At 41.3% G+C, this 18923-nt stretch overlaps 1 protein-coding gene across 5 annotated transcripts in view; it reads left to right on the forward strand.

Moving 5' to 3' along the window:
- The window catches only part of HMCN1 (hemicentin 1), a 356272-nt gene that overhangs the window by 195502 nt on the left and 141847 nt on the right, over positions 1–18923 (forward strand). For all 5 annotated transcript variants that reach the window (XM_090048332.1, XM_090048334.1, XM_090048335.1 and 2 more), the window contains exons 36-42: positions 612–735; positions 3274–3375; positions 4575–4751; positions 7602–7750; positions 9899–10022; positions 16989–17164; positions 17703–17799. In XM_090048332.1, the coding sequence (XP_089904458.1) occupies positions 612–735; positions 3274–3375; positions 4575–4751; positions 7602–7750; positions 9899–10022; positions 16989–17164; positions 17703–17799 (949 nt within the window). The remainder of the gene's footprint in view (positions 1–611; positions 736–3273; positions 3376–4574; positions 4752–7601; positions 7751–9898; positions 10023–16988; positions 17165–17702; positions 17800–18923) is intronic.

The following is an 18923-nucleotide window of genomic DNA, read 5'->3' on the forward strand; positions in this document are numbered from 1 at the left end:
GCCGGGACCTGGGCCTGGGCAAGGCAGTCATTGACGGGGCTGGGAGAGCAGGCGGGGGATGGGGCTGATTCACAGATTCAGCCAATTCAGCAAATTGATTTGGGATGGTGATCTGAATTACTGAATCAAATCACTGTCCTATGAATTGGCTGAATCCGAAGCGAAGACTAGTTGCTTCGCATAGGCCCATGCCACATATGTATAGCAGAATGTGCAATTTTGGAATTGGTCAGTGAGAGCCCTGGCCCAGTTGATGTACTCCTCTTGACTAGACACCCTGAATACTCTGCTGTCACCCTGCTGGTGCACAGGAGCTTTCAACTTAACCCTGCATCACGAGTCATGACAGGGATTCTGCCACATGTTCAATTTAAGGTATGATGGAAATCAATCAAAAAAAATATTGCATACATTTTATGGAATATTTCTGTGTTTTTTCCCATTTTGTCATGCTGTTAATTGCCTGAATGTGTGATCAGGTTATTATTTAAAACAGAATAACAGGTTAATTGTACCTTAAGTGTAACATCTGCCTAAGGCCTATTGTTAATCTTAGCAGCTGTATCTGGAATCCTGGTGTAAAACTGTTCTCTGCTTTCTGTTAATGGCAGCTGGAGTCTTCAAGCCGCATTCTGCAAATTGCCAAAGCCCTGCTGGAAGATGCAGGCAAATACACTTGTGTGGCAACAAATGCTGCAGGAGAAGCCCAGCAGCACATTCGCCTTCATGTGCACGGTAATGAAACTTCTGCTTCTTATTAAAAGCTTAAATGGACTGTTTGAAGGCAACTTTTGTTTATTTGTCTCATTTCTTTCTGTCTCAAACACATTCAGGATTGCTCTTTTCATTTCCAGCTCTTTCATTACCTTCAGAGACCCACCTCCATTTCTTTCCTTTTTCCCAATTGCTCAGCTTTTGTTTCAACTACTTACCATACCTATGACAAACAGGTATGCAGCTCAGCCTCTGTAGCTCCAAGATTTTGCCTCAGTTGGCACCAATGTACAGACAGAAGTTACATTTGTCATGAAATCGGCCCCTCAAAGCACTCTAAAGCTATGTTGTGTCACATGTGCATGGCTGCAGAGTGTTTTAAAAGTGGCCGATTGCATGACAAATTAACCCTCATCAAATGAGGGATCAGATGAAGGCGCTCCACTTTGGAGTGCCTTAGGGAACTCATGTTCCCTAAAGTTAATTTGTCATGCAGCCGGAGCTGAGCTGATGTAGCCCAGACCTGCCCCTGGGTCTGCTTTCAGGAAAGGAAGGAAAAAAGTGCAGGGGGAGTGAGCTTTGGGCTGGAGTTTGCCCGACCTGATCTGGAGGGGGAGGGAAGATTGGAGCCCCCCAGCCCTCTCCCCATAGTGCAGGTCTACCAAACCCTAGCCTGCAGCTCACTTCCCCTCTCCTCTCCCACTTCCCTTCCTGCAGATAGCACTGGAGCTGGGAGGGAGGGACAGTACAGGCAGGCTCAATCTCCCCCCCAACCCAACAGGTGAACATCTCTCAGGTTGGGGAGAAGGGGAGGAGTGACCAGGAATAACGGTCACAAGCTGGCGGAGGGTAGGTTTAGATTAGATATTAGGAGGCGCTACTTCACAGTCAGGGCGGCTAGGGCCTGGAACTGGCTTCCAGGGGAAGTGGTGCAGGCTCCTAGCCTGGGGATTTTTAAAAGGAAGTTAGATGAGCACCTTGCCGGGGTCATCTGACCCCGGTGCTCTTTCCTGCCAAGGCAGGGGGTTGGACTAGATGATCTACCTAGGTCCCTTCCGACTCTAGCTATTATGAAACTATGAAACTCATGGTGTTTTATGATAACGGGGGCCTGCATATCTGTCAGCACCCCAAATGTTCAGGAATGAGCATGTCCTTCCTCATAGGCATAACAGGGCAACTCTGTGCTCTGATCAGCAGCACTGTCCAGGGCAGTGGTGACTGCTGGGTTGCTATTTTGGGGGCCTTGTTGCTCAAGTGGGCATCTGGGCTGCTAACCTAATCACCCCTTTGTCTCCCCCACCTTAATTACCCTACTGTGTTTCCTGTAAACTATCACCCTCTTCACTTTCACTGGCATCCTAGAGAGGCCACACACATGACAGCTTCATTGAGAGAAGCCTCCAAGGCATGAGGAAGTAAGCTATGTTCCTGGACCAGGAAACAATGCCTCACCATTGGCTTTACTGATTTGATCCAAACCTTATGAGCATTCCTTGTGAGCTGGCAATGGGGAATGTTTTCTTTGATGAAGGGGGGTAGGGGGGGATGTTGTCATGCTAGGTTCCTTTATTCTTTCACACTGCTGGAAGAGATTTTTAGTTTCCTGATGAACCAATATAAAAATAAATAAGAAAGCTTAGGAGTTGTTTGATGTTAATTTAATAAATGTTTAACTATAATTAAAGTGTGTATATACCTCAGAGCATCAGCAGTATTGGGCATACTATTTTTGGACCTGAGCCAATTAAAGTGAATAAATGCCTTTATGTTGATTTCACTGGGAGTTAGGTTGTGAAAAAGGGCGATGTAGTGTTTATTGCATCGGCTGTGTGTATTTCCAAATCAGAAATAAAAGAAAAAAGTTGGTTTAAAGGGGGAGAGAACCTCTTGGGAAAGAGGAACTCCTTTTGTATTCCTAACAGCTTAATTGATGTACCCTCCTGCTTTTATCCTGACACTGGCCCACATTAAATTGATCTTTGTGTTTCATTCTGGTGGCATGATATATGTAATTGCCTGGTATCTCTTTTACCTTCTAAAACAGGGGTTTTCAAACTTTTAAAATAAGTGTATCCCCAGCAGCCCTCTTTTTACTAAGTGTACCTCCCAAGGAGGGGTGGTGAGCAGCCAGATGTGGAGCGGGGCAGAGCAGGGTTAGCAAGTGGGTGGACACCGAGCAGGGGGCAGGGAGTGGCGAGCAGTTGTATGCCAAGCATGTGCAGTGTGTGGCTCTGCAGACAGGTCTGTATCACATGTCCGTGCTCATCTGGACATGCCCACTGTGTCTATTCTTTTAAACAAATTCAGCTAGTTCATCCACGTAAAGAAGTGTTTTACTACTGTTCATTTGATAAGTATGTATGGCTAGAAATCTGCCAGACCCTGTAGAAGAACCCATCTGAAGGGTGTTTTACCAGTCGTCTTAACACATAAATAAGCATGTGCAGCTGATTACTTAAGGTATCTCAATGTACAATTATTGTGAATTGTGTACAGATGTTCTGCCAAGCATGTGGCTGAATTCTATTAAATCCTAATTTTTGTGTCCTTTCCCAGAACCACCCTATCTGGAAAATTCAGGGAAGATGTTAAATGAAACAGTGGTGATGAATAACCCAATCCATCTCGAGTGTAAAGCATCTGGGAATCCTTTGCCAGGTACATTCCTACATCTTATGAGACATGAATCAAGTCTAACAATTTTCTTAGTCACCTTTAAGTATTTACTGAGAATAATTAAAATTTGCTGTGTGAATATAAATCTCTAGTATTTAAACTAATATAACCATTTATATAGTGTACAATGGGAAACTTCAGTTGACTTGAGGTACGGTAGATGAAATTCATATTTGATTAAAGTATTAGAGATTTGTAATCCACTCTGTTTTCCATTCAAATGAACATTTTCCCCATTGACTGCGTAGGCACCTTGTGCACCTACATCCATCTGTTTCTGTCCCTCTCCTTCATCAAGGCACCTAAGGTTGGGGTGAATCTAGATATGGCCCTACAGCTGCTGTGAAAAGCAGATCAAAACAAATCCACTTACCTCATCTTATCAGGTAATTCTGTAGAGTGTGGGTCACTTCTACATAACTCCCTGGAATGGGTTTGGAATGGATGTGCATGGACCTGATCCAAATTCCATTGAAATTTGTAGGAGTCTGTAGCTGGAGGGCTCAGGGAAGCCAGGGATCCCATACAGTGTCCATGCTGGTATAGTGTAGTGGATATCCTTCACCATGCAGCAAGTGGGAGGGGCTGTGCACTACACGCATCTATGCACATGGGGGGCCTGTGTGGTACAGCTTGCGTGGTACGGCACATCTGCATAATGGGGCCACAGTGCAGCAGGAGACAGTGTTTGGGGCATGATGGGTGGGGGGGGAGTTGTATGGTGCAGCATGTGGCCAGTGGCCCAGGAGGTGTGTAGCCCACATGGTGTGTGGTTGGGGGATCTGTGTTCCCTGGTCACTCAGAGTTGGACATCCCTGTCCTAGGATATGGCCTAGAAAAACCACTAACAGCAACAAAACGTCTCTTTTTTGCATTAGCTAAGCAATGCAAGGTTTTATTTGCAGCTGCACAACCTCTTGTGATCAACATGCAGTTCTTGCCAGAAAATCAAAGTCAGGCCTGACCATTTCTTGAATGAACAATTCACACAAAACTGAAGTGTTCTAGGAAATGAATCATTAAATTACAAAAAAAATCTGAGTTCGTATTGAACCAGTGCCAAAACAAGGCATTAGTAAAAACCTTGCTAGTCGAAGTGGCATCTCTTGGTTCAGATGTGAAGCAGAAGTTATCAATACTTACAGACTGTGATTTTTCCATTTCTCTTATTTCACTTGCAGTTATCACCTGGTACAAAGACAGTCATCCACTCACCAGTGCCGCAGGAGTCACCTTTTTGAACAGGGGGCAAATCCTTCAGATAGATGTTGCACAGATCTCTGACACTGGCATTTATAAGTGCATGGCTTTGAATACAGCAGGAACAGCAGAGCTATTTTACAGCCTTCAGGTTCATGGTAAGTATAATATCATAGGAATCTTTGTAAGTATTGTGTATTATAAACACATACTGAGGAAAAACATGTATGTGATACTTGCCTGTTCTTTTGAAGCCTTATTACATTTACTTAATAGTTTCCCTACCCATCATTAATCTTTGAAGGAGGTTGAGGAATAGAAAATAGAAAAACTGAAAATTGATATATCTGTCATATAAAGGTATTGACATAATTTGAAATATGAAAACTCAGTTTAAGAAATTTAATTTTGTTCAGAATGAATGAACAGTGGAAGAAGGCCTAAGCACTACGGCTTCAGGAACTTGAAAAGGTTAGGTGTTGGTTCATTTTGGTGCTGATCATTTTGCACTCTACAGTGACTGTAGTATAGAAAGAAAAAAGCTGTTTAATAATGTAAGGGCTTTAGACAAAAAGATATATTTTGTCTTACAAGATGAAATGTGGGTGTTTATAGACATTTGATGCCTGGTCAGAAGCCACTTGGAGTATATGCTTCCACTGATTTCAGTTGATATTGGATCAGGCCCCAATCCAAAATCTGTTCTCAGATACGTGATTATACATCCAGCTGTTTGGAGTGGGAGTTCATCATGCAAATTTAGAGCCAGAATATGACACAGGCTTCCATTAAGATGCACAAAGAGTATGTAGTCCCTATTAATGTTAAATAACCAATAATGACCTTGGGCAGTGTATTTCCCTGGGATTAATGACATCTGGGAGACATTGATGGCCAAGTCACAGCCAAGGGTAGTTAACCCCACCTAATCATTAATCCCCAGGATATGTTTGGAACTGAGGTCATTATTGTTGCTATAACCAAGAAATGAAAAACAATTCCTAAGGACTTGGGGTTTTCTTCAGTGGGTGATGATGTTTCAGCTGGTATGTATAGTTCTTTCCAGGGAATTAACACCCTCTGAATTAGCTGGTTAAATTTGACACACAGGATTTCTTTCCTGTTTGATATTTGAACATGTCCAGCATTCTGCCTCCAGCTGCAGCAACACTGATTTGATCAGAGGAAGGTAAAATTTCTCCCAATGTACTTTGCAGGAAAAAAGGGAATACTTTCTGACATACATAGAAGTCAATTTGCACTATGAAGCAGAGGTCAGAAAGCTATTATTTAACTTTACCTAACTACAATGAAGTTGTTATTTTTCAAAATTGTGTTCAGTTTATAATGGAAATTATGAATGAAATTGAAGCGAGACTAGACTTCAAAGATTTTGTGGCTTAAAAAAAGACCTGATGAACAACAGCAAAACTTGAGTTTAATGACTATCTTTTTGTCTAATCTATAGTCTTATAACATGACCTTTGCTGTAGTATATGCATATCTACCTTAGTTGACTAGCATCTTATTTTATTCATATTCTGCTGCTAATAGTATTCTGGATACGGGGAACTATGGCACAAGTTATCAGCTGTTTTTGTACTAATTGTTTAGAAAACAATAAATGATTTCCATGCTCACCACAGGAGAGACTTAGAGATCTACTTGTAGGTGCCAGCTCTGTGGAATTCAAATGAGGTATACTCATACAGTTCCATTGTGCTAAGGTTTTTGTAGTTCTTTCTCACCATTATAACATTTTTGCAAATATCTAAGAACACCGGATGCTGCGGAAATCATAAGGGCAAATTATGTACAGCTTTGTACCCTCTGCCATTTCTAGGGCTTACCTATAAGTAAGCTTGGATACACTGATTCATGGTTTATCAGAAGTTATGCACTAACTATTAAATAAGTATTGAATAAATAGTTTGCATAGGCTGTGACTAGATCACAGCATTCTTCTTCTATTCCCATTTCTATTTCCTTCTCTTTTCTATTTCCCTTTCCCTTGTCCCTTTTCCATGAACTTATAAAAGTATTAAATTTTGGTTACTGATCTGGTTCTAAGAGAGGGATAAGTCACATGCCTTCATTATATTTTCCTTATTGAGATGAGTCAAGAATTTTCCACTTTGGTGCTTTTTGCATTCAAATTTAAATTGTGTTTACTGGAAGTGCTTATCCATTTGACTTTCAAGTGTTTGACATTTCAATGTTTGTAGAGAGCAAACATAAAAGGAACAGAAGGATGGGCAAGACAATTTAACAACTCAAGCAAAAACATATGTTCCTTTAAATAGTTTAACATAACTAATCAGAATTCTACTGACTATTCACTTGATATAAGCCATTTATATGGACAGAGAAGGTTCTTTGGGTAAATCTGATATCTTTTATTAGACCAACTAAGTAGTTATAGTTATATAGGACATTTCTTGGTTGTCCTTTTAAAGGCATTTTTAAGTTGAGACATTTTTTCCTCCTCTTCCTTATATAAAAGGGGAACAGGTAGATTGTATAAGAACCTGATCTGGTAAGTTTTCATGTAATTTTTTTCAAAATTGATTTATTATTTAGCTCAGTTTATTATCTCATGAGCTCAGTTAGATTGAGACAGATTTCTAAGAGAAACATCTGTGCTTTGATACATTAGAGATATTTCACAATGCCTAAAAGCACTCTCTCAAGCTTTTACAATGCTGTGTTTAGATTTCCTATTGTTTTCTGATTTTCACAGTGGTTGTGTAGGCTATAGACCCTGTCCACTTACCTAACACACATCAGTAGTTTCAATACTATTATAAGATTATTTGTGTAAGTAAAGAGAGTGAGATATGGCACAGCATGGACAAATGACAAGAACCTAGTATTTATAGCATCAGAAATCTTTCAAAATGATTTACCGCCTTCCAGGATTAGAAACACTTCCAAAAGTAAGCAGCCCATTTAATTTTGTTGTAAATTATATGCTTATATAGCTGTTTCAACTTTGTTTTCTTTTTCAGTCCCCCCATCAATTTCTGGCAGCAATGACATGGTGGCAGTGGTAGTTAATAACCTAGTGAGGTTGGAATGTGAAGCCAGAGGTATCCCTGCTCCCATTCTGACTTGGCTAAAAGATGGTAGTCCTGTTTCCAGCTTTTCTGGCCTCCAGGTATTTGATGAAAACCTGAGTGCTTGTTTTCTTTGTCTCTTGATGTGGATTTTAAAAATTAGTACATTTGAATGGAAACTGCACATTACAGTGGACATAGATGAGGAAGACAGAATCTTTCCTCTCTAGATTCAAATCTAGCCTACACTGGAATGAGTTAATGCTCTCATTGAATTGCTATTGGACAGAAGTTCACACTACCAAAGTGGGCACTTCTTAACACCATTCTTGGCAGTCTTAGGTGTCAAGGAATGAATGGAAAAGGAAATGGAGCCATGCTAATACCCTGAAGTCAAGATTGGGTCACACTGAGGAGGTATTGTGAGGTAGCCTGCACTGAACCAGCAAGTGGTTAAAACTTCTTACGTGGATAAATGCAGAACAGCAATCTAGCATCTTCTAAGGTTTTTACATAGAAACAAAGAAGATAATTAAAATTAGGGAAATATGGATCATTAATACTTGCTGTTGATAAAAGATCATTGCTGTTAATGCTGTATTTACACAATTCCAAAATGAGGTTACCCCCACAATTTACCATGGGGGAAAAGCACCTCATCTTGGAATTGAGTATGAGGCAGTGATGGCAGGGGAAAGGGAGCAGGCAGCTGCTGCAGCTGTAGCTCTGGCTCCTACCTGAGGTTAAGGCTGGAGTCATTGCTGCTGCCCTCCTGCCACCCTGCTTCTCCTCCCAAGGCTTCTCCCCCTCCTCAGTACCCATCACTGCTTACCCTTGCTTCAGTGCCAGCAAACTCCATCCCTGTTTCAGCCTGGGGCATTGAGCATGACCCTAACCTGACTAGGTAGCAGTGGCAGCAGCATGGCAGCTCTAGCCCCAGTGACCGGGGGCAGGAGTCAGAAACTACTGAGTGAAGATGGGGAAAATGGAGTGTGTGTGTGTGGGGGGGGGGGGGGGAAGGGGGTTGGGGGGGGCTTGAGGCTGTAGGGGGAAGGCTGGGAGCAGAGGTGGTCGGAGTAGGCACGGGGGAACATGCAGTGGGGAGCAAGTGCTTGATCCCCCCACTGCTTGTTTCCCTTACTTCACCCTTACTGCCCCCCATTCTGCTTGCCCCCACTGCTCCCCTGCTTGCTCCCCCACCTGCCCCACTACTGTCTGCCTCTCTACCTCTCCCCACTGCCTGCCCCCGCTACTGCTTTCCTTGCTGCAGCAGTTGGGGGAGGATGAATTTAAGACAACCCTCCAATAATTAGATTCCACACATGTAAATCTTCCATGTTTAGAATCTAATTATTGGGGGTCATCTTAATTCAGGATCATATTGAATTCAGGTAATATAATATGTATAGCACATTGCATACATATTGCAATTTATAAGGATATGATAGGAACTGTTTCCTGTCTAGAAAATATTGTTTCTGAGATAGACAAGAAAGGGCAAAGATTAAGTAGCTCTGAAGAAAAGAGGGATCTGGGGAAACTCTTGAGGAAGAGAAGAAAGATGGATGATTTCCTGAAATAATTGATTGTGAAGGGGAAAAAAGATGAAAAAATGGGGAAAGAGGGAACTTGTGAAACTCAGAGTGTGAGGCTAAGGCAAAGACAAGTGAATGTGAGCAGTTCTGCTGGGAACTTTCTATTATTCAATGACCTTTATAAATTTAAGTATATGCTTAAAGGTATGGCAGGAACAATTTATCTGGGGCAAAAGAACTTGGGGCATTACTGAATATCAGATACTTTGAAGTAACTGCCCATCATAAGTCAAAATTAAATGGTGTCAGCTTAGCTTAGTTTATTTTAGCCTAGCCTAACTCAGCTTTCAATGTAAAAATAATGCAATTTAGCCTCTACTTACTGAGGGGTAAGAGCATGCATGTAGACAGTTACCATGTAGCAGATGCTGCACATTAAGCTCTACCCCTCTTTAAGTCCACAGTATATTTTTTGTATGTCCATATCCTAAATATTTGCAAGATTTGGAGCAAAGGTAACTGCACAGGACTGGGAGGAGTTCAGGGGGAAGAGAGATTGGGAAGCATTAAAAGAACAGATAAAGGTGGTAGTAATTTTTTGTTATGGAATGAAAGAGGATAGGCCTGCCTAGCTCTATTATGCTGCAGCATATACTGAGGAAACTGAGTTAAGCAGCACATAATGAATATGTCCTTTCAACATTTCTTTTCCAGGTTCTTTCTGGAGGCCGGGTTCTAGCACTCACTAGTGCTCAGATCAGTGACACAGGAAAGTATACATGTGTTGCAGTGAATGCTGCAGGGGAGAAACAGAGGGATATTGATCTCCGGGTTTATGGTGAGGAGTTCTCATGTCTTTCTGTACTATGAATATTGGAAATGATACTCATAGAGTTTCCATAACAATGGCACAGCTTTTAGAGCTTCCTTTGGGAGAGTTGGGTTTGACCCAGTGCAAGCTAATAAAGAGGTCAGGTATTGAGGAGGAGTGTGTCCCTCCATGCAACTATAGGACAAATATACTAGAAGCAGGGCAGTGTAAGATTTCCCATACTTCCTAACCAATGGTTCTCAACCTTGAGCTGATTGGGATCATACTTAAAGTTGCCCGGACACATTCATTAATTGTATTTTCTGATATTGCCAACAAGCATGACTAATTTCACTAGTTATGGTTTTGGGTTCTATGGCATGCAACATCTAGATGTTTATACCAAATGGTACCATTATGTAAATTGTTAAAGCACCCTTACTCAGAATACTGTGACCAGTATTGAGTTCTTTAGCTCTGAAAAGACAGCAGAAATGGACATGGATCAAAAGAGGATGAGGGCAATCAGAAGCATGCAAGACTGGAGAGTTTAAAATGCTTGGAGAAGGAAAGAATAAGGTAAAATGTCTGAGGCCTGTAAGATAATGAATGGCACAGAGAAGATAACTCAAGTATATTCCTATTTCAGAATAGAGGAACAAGGAAACAGATGATAGAATAAAAAAGTAATGACTTTTCAGCTGACAGATGGAAATATGTATATTTTTGTTAAGGTCTTCTAGGGATAACTCAGTCTAGTGCTAGAGGCAAGGGCTGGAAAGGATGGTCAGGACCCAAATGTCAACAGTCAGGTTGCCAAATCAAAGAGCAAGAACAAGAGGCAAGTCCAGCATACAGAGCCAAGATCAGGTACCGAACATCTGTAGCTGGGACATCAAGCCAAGCTTCTAAAGCCAGAGACTAGAAACCAGGGGGCAAGCCAGAGTCAACAACTGGGGCACTTTAAAGCTCAAGGAATGAGCTTTAGTTAAAGCAACCCCACTGCCATTTTTCAGTACAGGGGTGCTGAAGTCTGCTAGAGCATGGTAATTATAGTACATTGAAGCAGCCTTGGTGCTTGCATATAGGTGCCCTCAAAGACAAGGACTGTGAACCAGGGAAAGGAGCAAGAGATGTGAAAAGGACATGCAAATAAACCAAAAACTGCTTAGTGACTAGAAGCTATGTGTGTTGTATAGCAAAAGTAAGGCACTATGGCAGCCCTTCAAATGAGGAACTGGAGGTGTCTGAACAAAGGCTGGCTTAGAAACAAGCTGGGACAGCTAAACTGATGACAGGCACTTACTGGTTACAGAACTAATCTAGGAAAGCCGCCATCACAAGAGATTACTGCGGCAAAGTACAGTGGGACGAAAATTCCACTAGTTGGGGTAAGAACAATATTTTCCCAGAAATATTAGGAAAAAAAAGGTATCCCATAATATTATTGGATAAATTAGTTATCCATTTACATATGTTTTTAAAGTATTTGACACTAGCTACAGTTGTTTGAAACAGGACCAGTTCAGTGGCATTATATTATTACTGCATGTCAAAGAGAATAATTATGAAGCATGCCTAGTAATAACCAATCACTATTAAGTAAATCAGTAATTATCTATGAAGATAATTGAAAATAGAAGAAAAACAAAGAACATGTCTCAGTCTGTTTGAATATTTAAAGCAGTTGATTGGTCAGGAAATGATATAGAGGTTCTGTTTAGCTTTCTAATGTTTCTTCTGTGTTTGCAGGGACTTCTCTACCCATTAGTGAAAGTTGGAGGGGAAGCAAAGTTTGTCATATACATTTAAAAGTGCAATTGAAATAGAAGATGTCCTAATTTTATATTCAGCTGCATGATAGTTTTGAGTGGCACTGTCACCAAATATTAACATCACTTTTTAACATTTAGCTGTAGCAGGTAACTAACTGAGATGTGAGGGAGGGAAAGAATTTTCAGTGGTGCTGTAGCTGAGACTGTTGGTAATTTTTTATATACAGAGTCAAATTAAGGGTTGGAATATGTTTGGTAATGTGTATTATTTAAAATAATAGATTCATTTTAATCCTTGTTCCTTTGGAAGCAAATACTCTATTGTCTCTAGTCTCCATTTTGTAAATTCAGTTTCCTTTTGAACACAGTTCAACTCATTTAGCTGAGAGGAAAAATAATTGGTGGGAAACATTTGGAAATAAATTAGCCTTCCACAGTAATAGGTCAGCTTCCAATTTTCAGTTCCACAAACAGCCATAAGGAATCTAGGCCCTTTGTGACTTCTACAAAGAAAGCAAGATAAACGGGAGGGGGGGGAGGGTGTTTCATTTTTTTTTCTTTTACAGTTACTGTGTTTCTTATCCACAGAGACCAGACTTTTCCCTAAATTATTTCCAAGCTGTGAAATCAGCTGTTTTGTTTAGTTACTTCCTGTACTAAGCAGACAAGGGTATATTGTTAGTGTTTTTTATGACATCTTGAGAGTTACATTGCTTGTATATTGAGTGTTACCCTGGGACAAATTTAATCGTCCATCAACTAATTAACTTACTAGCTTTTGTTCTAGGTGAGGTCCATAATAGTTCTAAAAACAGTTTCTTTTGCTTCCCCTTCTTTCTCCCTCACATTTTGTGGTTTCTCACATATCATTTCTGGAATGTTAAGGATGCCCAGTTTAGAGAAGAAAAGAAAGGAAATGGGAAAATTGTACTAAGGGTACAGACAGATGTTCAGGTCCATGTTCTAACTCATGGCGCTTTACTTAAAGTGCCATGAGTTACAGTGCCCCTCTGACCCAGCAGATGAACAGATGTTCACCTGTTGGGTTGTGGTGGGGAGGGAGAATCAAGCCTGCCTGCACCAAACCTCCTGGCCAGCAGGATCAAGCCTGCCTACACTACCCCTCTCCCCAGCCCCCACCACCTCCCAGCTCCATGGCTGTCAGCAGGGAGGGAGGGGGAGAAGAAAGGGGGAAGTAAGCAGCAGCACATTGCTGACTGGGCTTTGCTCAGCCTGAGCTGGGGGGTGGGTTGCAGGCCCCCTGCTTTGCAATCCCCTGAGCCCCTCAGCTGGGGTACTAAAAGCACTGTAGTAAATCACCTGAAGAGGTTACCCAGGTAGTTTGTGGCATCTCCATCCTTGGATGTTTTTAAGACCAGGCTAGACAAAGCCTTGGGTGGGGTGATATACTGGGGACAGTCCTGTTTTGTGCATGACCTCCTGAGGTCCCTTCCAACCCTAATTTTCTATGATTCTATGGAAACAAATGCATGGCTGAGATGGTGGTGTTGATGGTGAAGCCTTTGGTTTCTTTGAGAATGGGTGAAAGTTTTGGAGAGGAGGACTCCTACCAAGAGACAAGATCCATCTGGTCAGAATAGGAAAGGCTGTCTTTGAATGTTGTCTGGCCAATGTAGTATTAGAACTTTAATTTAGTTTCTATGGGGGAGAGTGCATTAACCACCAGAAACAGAGCAACCAATCTAGAGGGGAAAGAACTGGAACAGGAAGTTCAACTCTAGGAAATGTCCAGAGAGCCACAGAACAGCAATGAGTGAAGCAAAAGGGAAACAAGGAGGTCAGAATGCAAATATATATCTGATGTATGTATACAAAGGCAAGAAGTACAGAAACCAAGCAAGATGAACTGGAAGTCATATCCTGTAAAAAGAACTATGCTATGATTGGTATTATAAAGATTTGGTAGGACAGCTCTTACGATAGGAATGTCATCACTGAGGGCTATGCTCTCTTTCAGAAGGACAGGATTGGGAGAAAAGGTGTTGGTGTCACCTTGTATGTCAAAAATTCATACACTTTTTCCCTGGTTCAAAAGGGAGAAGGTTGCAAATCAGAATGTATTTGGGTAAAGATAAAAGGTAAAAAAGCCAACACCAATACAATGGTGGGAATTTATTATAGGCTACCAAGTCAGGAAAAAGAAATGGATAAGGCCGTCTTCAAGGAGGTGTCAGAATTATCCAAAATTTATGAGATAGTACTGATGGGAGACATCAATTTTTGGGACATCTGCTGAAAGAATATATAGCCAAACTTAAAAAGTCGAGCAAGTTCCTAACTTGTGTGACGGACAACTATGGGATCATTTATCTCAGATCATGCCCTGACCAATAGGGAAGAACTGGTGGAGGATGTGCAGGCGATGATAAACTTAGGAGGAAATTATCTTAATAAGATAGAATTCATGATCCTGAGATGGAGAAAAAAACATTAGGTCATCAGTATAAGGATCTTAATTTAAAAAAGGCAGATTTCAACTGACTGAAGGAGCTAATGGGCATGGTGTCATGGGAAGATAGACTTAGGGATAAAGATGCCCAGGAGGGCTGGAAAATTCTAAAGGGCACAGTATTGGAAGCTCAATACAAGAAATTGTTCTAACATGATAGAAACACAATAAGAATGATAAGAGACTAATGTGGCTGCACAAATTGCTTCTTAGATGCCTCAAATGCAAAAGGAAATCATGCAGACAATGGAAAGAGGGGGTGGAGAAAAGAGAGAGAGGAAAGAGAAAGGAGGAGGTGGTGGCTAGGCTGCATGGGTACATAGGTGACTTATAACCCGATCTCTGCTTTGAACAATCTGCTACAGTAGGGGCAGGAAGGCAAGGAAGATGTACAAGAGGTTTTTGTTTTCCTGGTCACACTTTTCTTCATTGCTTCTGCCGTGCATTGCTGTTTGAAGGCCAGTGCTCTGTTCTGGATTAATGACCTCCAGGATGGACGGTGATAAGCAATTTGCTTCCATGACTCCAGATCAATGCCAAAACTCTTCAGGGACACCTTTTGGGTGTCCTTGTACTGCTTCTTTGGTGTGCCGTGACAGCATACTCCATTTGACAGTTTGCTGTAGAAAATTTTCTTCGGCAGCAGAGTGTTGGGCATTCTTGAAAGGTGACTGGCCTATCTTAGCTGTGCCAGTTTCAGTAGAGTATGAATACTAGGGAGATCTGTTCTTCTGAGCACCTCAGTGTCCAGTATGGTGGGCAGTTCATCAAGGAAGCATACCAGGAATCAATAAGAACATGCAGGGACAAAATCAGGAAGGCAAAGGTAAAACATGAATTTGCAATTGGTGAAAGAAGTTAAAGACAACAAGCTGCAACCAGACTGCCAGTAAGGTTTACTTGGATAAGTTAGGAGACGAACTGAGGAATGAGATAAAAAAAGAAACAGTCTTGGAGATTTTGATGGGTCTGAACGAATTCAAGCCAGTAAGATCTGATGAACTTCATTCCAGAGTACTGAAGAAACTGGCAGAGGAGCTCTTGGAGCTCTTGGAAATAATATTTATGAAGTTGTGGGAGATAGGTGAGGTATCAGAGGACTATGAAAGGACTAACATAGTGCCCTCTTTTAAGAAATGCAAAAAGGGGGACCTGGGGAACTAAAGACTGCTTAGCCTCACCTTGATACTAGGGAAATTACTGGAGTGTATTATAAGGAAGTCTGTTTGCAAGCATCTGGATGGAGAAAAGCTGACCAAAAGTAGCCAACATAAATTTACTAAGAACAAATCAAGCCAGACAAACTTGATTTCCTTATTTGACAAAGTAACTACTTGGGTTGATTCTGCGAATGCACTAGATATAGTGTATCTGGACTTCAGCAAGGCTTTTGACAGTCTCACATGATGGTATCATAAACAGATTGGAGAAATGTGGGCTAGAGAAAACTACTGTAAGGTGGACAGATAACTTGCTTGATAGCCACAAGCAAAGGGTAGTTATAAATCAATCCATATCAGAATGGCAGGAGGTTTCAAGTAGAGTCCCACAGAGATCTGTCCTGAGCCTGCTGCTGGTCAACATGTTTGTTACTGATTTGGATGCTGGAATTGAGAGCTTCTTGAGCAAATCTGCAAATGACACAAAACTGGGAAGGATTGCAAGCAGGTTGTATAGGACAGGAGTACAATTTAGAACGGTCTTGATTGGAAAGCTGGGATGGAGCTAACAGGATGAAATTCAGTGCTGACAAATGCAAGGTGCTATACCTCAGGAAGACTAATCATAAATACAAATATAAATGGGTGATACCTGACTGAATAGCAACATTACAAGAAGGATCTGGGAGTCTGGGTAGATCACAGACTCTGTATGAGTCTGCAATGTGATGTAGCTGCACAAAAGTTTAATACAGTTTTGGGATGCATCAACAGAAGCATTAGGTGCAGGACGTGGGAGGTGATAGTACCTCTTTACTCAGTACTGGTTAGGCCTCATAGTAAGTATTGTGTGCAGTTTTGGACTTTACATTTTAAAAAGGATATGGAGAAGTTAGAGAGGGTTGAGAAGCAGGTGACGGACATGAAGGCAAGTCATCCCAGGAGAGGTTGAAAGAAATAGGCATGCTCAGCTTGTGGAAAAGGTGCTTAAGAGGGCACTTGATAGCAGTATTCAAATATCTAAAAGGCTGCCATAAAGATGAAGGAAAACACCTTTTCTGTCTTGCATCAGAAAGTAGAACATGGACCAGTGACATGAAGTTGCAGCAAAGTAGGTTTAGATTGGGTATCAGGAAAAGACTTCCTCGCTATTAGAATGGGGAGGCAATGGGATAGATAATAGGCAATGATTTGCAAAGGAGAGTACTTTAACAGTTTAGCTCCAAGTGCTGATTATTTACAACCCAGCCCACACTGCCACTATTGGAGCCAGAGCTATAACCACCATTCCCTCATTGCAGTGTCACCAGCAGTGCTTCTACTTTCCATCCAGCCACTTCATGGGCAAAACCCCTGATGCTGAAATATCATAGAAGGTGCCCAGCTCTGTGGGATGATGAAATGACTCCTATGGGCCTCAGGTTACCAACCCCTGGCCTTGAAGTATTTGGTTTCATGGTAGTCTCTTAGAATGGTCCATAACTGCTGTCTTAATTTAATTAGCTGAAGAATATCAAGTTCTTGGTGTCTCACATGATAAAAAGTCTCTGTAGGCCAGAGCTCTCATTGTTTTTATTTGTTGTTTTAGTTCCACCAGACATAACAGGAGAAGAACAGAATGTCTCTGTGCTCATCAGCCAAGCTGTGGAGCTACTTTGCCAAAGCAATGCCATTCCTCCACCCACCCTGACATGGCTCAAAGATGGCCGACCTTTGCTGAAGAAACCAGGTCTTAGCATCTCTGAAGATGGAAGTGTGCTAAAGGTAATATTGAGGTGCATGCCTCCTAGCCTGCATATTACTCATGAAGGCACTGTACTTCCTTCAGACTATAAGCTATGTATGAGGGAACCATCATAGTATTTATCCCACTTAAGCTAATGGGAGTGATGCATGGCTTCTGGGAGCACAGACTTGTGGCTGTGTATGACAGTATATTGCCCAAGTTAACTTTATTAAAAGTTTTAGTTTGGGGGCGGGCAGTTATTTTGGGTGGAGGGCCGCGCACTGAGTTTTTGCAAGCCATCAAGGGCCGCATGACAGGCAGCCAAGAGCAGATAGATATTAATTTTCTAAATTTTTTAGGGGCCCTGTGGGTCGGATAGAATGGCCTTACGGGCCACATTCGACCCACAGGCTGCATTTTGCCCACCTCTGTTTTAGATGGACCAATGTTAAAAACAAACAGTTCCTTCTCCCCCAGAAGAAAACCCAAGCAGACATTAAACTATGACATTTAATTCATGCAATTAGAAACCTACTCCTTCAAAGTATAATCAAAAGGTTCCATTTTTGTTCCCAGATTGAAGGAGCACAAGTTCAAGACACAGGACGTTACACGTGTGAATCTACAAATGTTGCTGGAAAAACGGAAAAGAACTATAATGTCAATGTTTGGGGTAAGACTTGAATATGCCATCCCAAGCCCAGGACCTAGTTAATATTAATGCTTTTGATATTAGAGTTCTTACTTCATTTCTTAAGTTGATAATATGATGCATATAAATGAGCTGTATGTATTATTTTCAAAAAAGTTTAAAATGAACACCAAATGGCATAAATAGTACCTTCAGGTAAAGATTAAGAAATACAGCTATGATGTAAAAATAGCAAAAGGTATAGTGTGCCTATTGGGCTACTTTTTCTAGATAGTTTCTACTTTGCTTCTAAATTATTGCAATCAACCCTTAAGTACCCTAGAAACTCAGATTTGCAAACATTACCTTTGACTGCTAAGTAATCAGTTGATGTGCACCAAAATAATTTAGATTACACAAGAGTAAACCTCAAGTTTTGCAAGTTTTGGAAGTAAGAATACAGATAAATGTATTTATTCTGTACAGTTATTAATTCTAAATAAAAATAATAACTGTAGAGATGATTCAGAATTCATGTATGAAGCAGAAATGTTGAGTGAAAAGGTATGGTCTTTGTATAGTCGATTTTTGATGTTACAAGTGTTTAAAGCAGTCTGTAATGACTTCAGTCTGCCACTTGACCCAATAATTAACTGATCTGACTTCAGAAAATTTTAATCAATTAATTCTTAATGCAATAATGATTGCTACTTCTTAATATGGAATATAAGGAAGAATAAGAACATCGTGCCTGAGTTTATTGCCTCCAGGTGTCACATTTACATAGACAAATGTATTTATTCGCATTTCATGGATCTGCAGCACATTGAGTTGGGTCAGAGCTGCCCCACCTGGCAGGGGATTCTGGGGGTCAGCCTTTGAGCCTAAGGCTGCTCTGACTTGGGTCAACATGCTGTGGAGGGGTTGACTGGGGCACAAGGGTGCTTCAGTGTGGGGCTAGCCAGCAGGTAGCTGTCCTCACTGAAACACTGTCACGCCCCTGCCAGCCAGGTAAGCATCTACACATTCATTGCTGCACACAAAAAACCTCTGCTGCAGAGTTTATTAGTTTCCTGTGGCCTAATAAGGCGGCATATGTATATGCCAAGATGTTTACTGTGGAGCTAAATTGGCAACTCCACAGTAAACATCTCATGGAGTGTAAA

This window comes from Crocodylus siamensis, chromosome 5, assembly GCF_052110815.1.
Source record: "Crocodylus siamensis isolate JL-2025a chromosome 5, ASM5211081v1, whole genome shotgun sequence".
Classification (NCBI taxonomy): Eukaryota; Metazoa; Chordata; order Crocodylia; family Crocodylidae; genus Crocodylus; species Crocodylus siamensis.